This window comes from Acanthopagrus latus, chromosome 18 (genome assembly GCF_904848185.1).
Source record: "Acanthopagrus latus isolate v.2019 chromosome 18, fAcaLat1.1, whole genome shotgun sequence".
NCBI lineage: Eukaryota > Metazoa > Chordata > Actinopteri > Spariformes > Sparidae > Acanthopagrus > Acanthopagrus latus.
In genome coordinates, this window is record NC_051056.1 from 30,857,405 (window position 1) to 30,861,878 (window position 4,474).

General features: G+C 38.0%; 1 protein-coding gene across 7 annotated transcripts in view; it reads left to right on the forward strand.

The window, feature by feature from the left end:
* Positions 1-2,109, forward strand: part of ldb2a (LIM domain binding 2a) — a 99,821-nt gene extending 97,712 nt beyond the window's left edge. For all 7 annotated transcript variants that reach the window (XM_037077897.1, XM_037077899.1, XM_037077898.1 and 4 more), the window contains one exon: positions 186-2,109. In XM_037077897.1, coding sequence (XP_036933792.1) covers positions 186-416 — 231 coding nt within the window. In that variant the 3' untranslated portion in view covers positions 417-2,109. The remainder of the gene's footprint in view (positions 1-185) is intronic.
* Positions 2,110-4,474: the final 2,365 nt, after the last annotated feature.

Consider the following 4,474-nt stretch of genomic DNA (forward strand, 5'->3'; position numbering starts at 1 on the left):
CAGTTAGTTAGCAGCAGGTAGCGGTTACTGCAGTGATTTACTGTTTGGAGTTCGATAAGTGGCACAGTCTTACATATTGCACCTGTAAAGCCAGCAATCAAAAAGCCAATGAAATGTGGATTTGGAGTGCGACACAGCTTGAGCATGATGTGACCTCCTTTGTTTGTGTCTGCCTCTCTCTCCAGGACGTGATGGTGGTGGGCGAGCCGACCCTGATGGGCGGCGAGTTCGGCGACGAGGATGAGCGTCTGATCACTCGTCTGGAGAACACGCAGTACGACGCCACCAACGGCCTGGACGACGAGGACGACTTCAACAGCTCCCCGGCTCTGGGCAACAATGCCCCCTGGAGCAGCAAACCCCCCGCCGCTCAGGACAGCAAGCCTGAGAGCACAGCGCCCCAGCCCTCACAGTAAAACTAGAGAGGAAGAAAACAGCAGATCCTCGGTTCCATGTGGACTGGACTTTTTAACCTCCCCTCTTCCCCTGATGGCAGTGCTTCTACGCCTCATAACATTGTACTGAATCAGAACCCCCCGACTGCAAACAGGCAGGTCCAGCCAAAATATGTCTGCTCTGGATATTTTCTTCTTCTCTGAATCACTGTAACATCTCAGAGAACACTGGGAACTGGCAGCATTGCACAGCAATATCCACACGTCAAAGACAACAAATGCATACACGTCGTACGTATGCAGCTATAATGTAAAAATAGAAAGGATTTTTTTTCAAGATTGCAGTGGGAAGATTGCAGCTCAAATTCTCCTCCTCGGACCCTCAGATTCAAACGTCTCGTCTGGTGGAATACTCCAGCTGTGATTGGTTGACCTGCAGGTCACAAGTCATCATGCTGACAGTAGACAGTGGGGGGAAAAGAAGAAGAAGAAGAAAAACAAATACGATGTCTGAAAAAATGGCGAGCTCATCGTGGAGAAGTTGTTTTTTTAACAGCCAATGGAAGCATCGAACCACATTGAGACAAATGAGACATCGTTTGAGGCAGTTGCATTTTTATTGGAAATTCAGTTGGCTGTCAGTTTGTTTCTGCTGTTGCTGTTTATTTCCATTTCCAATTAAGAGGAAATAAAAGTTCTCTACCGCTCTGGACTTCTTTCAAACGAGGGAAAGAATCGTCTCCTTGGATTGTTTTTTCCACTTTACTGCGGCCGTCACAGATTGTGATTTCATGCAAACCAGTTTGATTGTGTTTGTAGTCTATTGGTATTTTGCTTCTCTCAGAATCCTTTGCAATCACGTCGTAATTTTGCCGATCAGTATGTGAACTTTTGCCGACACGCATCGATGCATTAATGTTGATTTTTTTTTTCTTCCCTCTTCGACAAATTGGACTTCTTTCCCTTTAACGACCTACTCCCAAACTGATACTTAAGCCTTTTCCTGCATGATTTTATAGGATTTTTATTTTGTTTGATATATGTACTTTTTAAAAAGAAAACACATCAGTCTGATTTTCCTTTTGGGTTCATCAGTTTGGGAACACTGTTACATGGTTTGTAGCTCTGTAAATAGAGGTGGAATCTATTTTGTCCACTGTAAATCAGCCACTGAAACCAGTTTGGATATGGCAGCTGTTTTGTTTTTGTACAGGAGGTTCAGATTTCTGTTGGGTGGTTTGGATGGACGCTGGTTGGCCTCTAACTCGCTCTAATGTTCCCTGTCTTCTTTAGCTAGTGCAGAACCAAAGCCACAGAGTTAAACACGTCTGGAAAAGAAGAAAACAATCTTTCATTTGGAAAAAACAAGGCACAGATAAAATCCCATCCACCCCACAGAAATGTCTGAGATCCTGTATTTGTGTTCACAATTGTTCTTTAATCTTTAATTGAATTGATATTATATCCCTGATCTCTTTTGTTGGACTTTGCTTTTAAAATGGGCGAGAAGACAGCGACAGATGTCTTTATACAATTGGATCTTATGGGTATTTATTTGTGCATTTGTAAGGAAGCTAACACATTTCTAAATATGTTTGAGCCTAGTATTATTAGACACCATTTGTACATTATATAGCAGAGGTGTTCAGTGTCATATCTGATGTCTGGTATGTATGCTTTACCATTATGTGTGCCAATAAACCGTGCTTACAGAGGTGTCGCATTTCATTTGCGCGCGCGCGTGTGTGTGTGAGTGTGTGTGTGTGTGTGTGTGTGTGTGTGTGTGTGTGTGTGTGTGTGTGTGTGTGTAGCTTCTGTTTATTGGGTTATTAACTCTCACCTGTTTACCTGAGGTGGAGGTGGAGTTGACACCCTCACCTCCACCTCAACAGACTGGAAAAAGTGATTTAGCTTCATTTCTGATTCAACTCTTGGAGTTAATCTCATTACTTTAATTTTAACACTCTCTCTTTACCTGAATCAGTGTTTTTATTTTATTTAAAAACATTTTAAGTAGAAGTGACTGATGCTTTCGGGAGCACAGTACAGTCTCACTCAACACATTTCTTAACTGAAATGTCTTATTTGTGCTGTATTTACATGTTCCTGCTGTCAGTCGGTGAGAAAAGGAAATGATTTGCTGCGTCCGTGACGACTTCTGATGATAAATGATCAAGTGATCCAACATAAACATCTTGTTCTAATATCAGTCTCAAAAAATAAATAAGAAAAAGTGTATTTTCAGAGCCGCTGTTTAATGATCACATTGGAAGAAATCTGTTGCAGATGAACCACAGATAAGGTTGAGATTATAAGGATGCAAGATAAAGTGAACACATCATCAGTATCTGTTGATAACAGTGTTAAAATTGAATACAAAATGAACATTTCTGCTGATATAACAGGCCGATTAGATGACACTTTAATTTTGCCCATGCAGTATTGGCCGGTGACTAAGTATTCAGCAAATGTGAACATTTTGAAAAGCATGTCTGCTTTGAATACTCATGATAACATGTTAATATGTTACTAGTTAAAATGTTATATACTTGAGTCTTTTAATGGCGCTTTTGACTGATACTAACCCACTTTTATTATTTGTCAGCTTTTTTGTTAGTTACTTGACCAATAACAAGCGTATGAATCCATGATGACATTAATCATTAGATGAACAGTTTAAAATTCAACCAAGTAAAATAGTAAAATCACATCAGTACAGGAGTAATAATATTAATCTAATCATATGACATATAATAATAGAACAGTCACTGGAGCCAGAGTACTTTTACAGTCTGGTACTTTTACACAAGTAAAATGTCTGAAAACTTCCTCCACCACTGCAGGTGAGCGGCTCTGTCAGAGCTCTCCTGAGTTCGTCTCTGTACCGGCTCCATATAAATCTTGACTTGCCTGGGCCTGTGAGAAGCCACTGGTTACCTGAGTTACCTGACTGCTTTTTAAAAAGTAAAGTAAAACCTGGAACGTGTACGAGCCAGCAAAGTTCTCCAACACAGAACTGAGTAGAAACAGCCTCTGTGCTGTTGTTGGGTAAACTTTACATCCAAGACAATCTGATGGAGCTTTGGCGACACCAAGTGGAAACAGCTCGGTACTGCAACAACGTTCAATTATACTGTGTTACTTTATTAATAATTTAAGGAAGTTATTACAGTTCTATATGTTTATTACATTTTCTGATTTATTCTTTCTAATAGTACATACATAAGATCATTGTCCCATATAACAACTGTAGATTAAGCATGACAATAATATCAAAATTATTTTTATTATTATTATTATTAGTAGTAGTAGTAGTAGTATTATCATCATCATCATCATTATCATCATAATGATAATAATAATAATAACAATAATAAAAATAATACTTTGTGACTTTATTGTTATGGCAGGTATAGCACCTTTCACAGCAGTAATGCAGCTCAAAGTACTTTACAAATGAAATTGCAAGCACCAAGGGCTTCACATAAAAAAGACAGACTGAAGATAAAGACAGGGAGAGAATGATGTAATTACTGTGTGATAAAATGGAAAATAAAACACATTTTAAAATAAAAATAAAAATGCAATATATATATAATATATATTATATTATGGTATTATTATAATATATTATTTTATAATATATTATTATATTATGATACAATCATTTAAGTACAGAATACAAGTTGAGGGAAAACTAACTCTACCTTTCATTCAAATATTTAAAACAAAAAAAGATTGGACACAATGTAATAATGAATCTAATGAATGTAGCAGGCCTACTGGTTGGCCTAGTTTGTTAATCTAATGGCTTTTTGAGTTTTTAAATTAGCCCAAAAAGGTATTAGACCCGACATGTTTGTTATTTGTTGTTGAACACTTGATCAGATTCCACACTGAGTTGTTTCAATATGGCACAAATAGTCCTGTAAACTGTTTATATAATTAAATTAAATGTATTTGTGTGTATTTTTGGACAGGTGTGATATCTGAGTAAAATCTGTAAATTAGTTTAAAAACAGAAACAGGTGAATCTACCCAGTGACGTCCAGTAACGTCCTCCTGTGACGTCGTTTGTT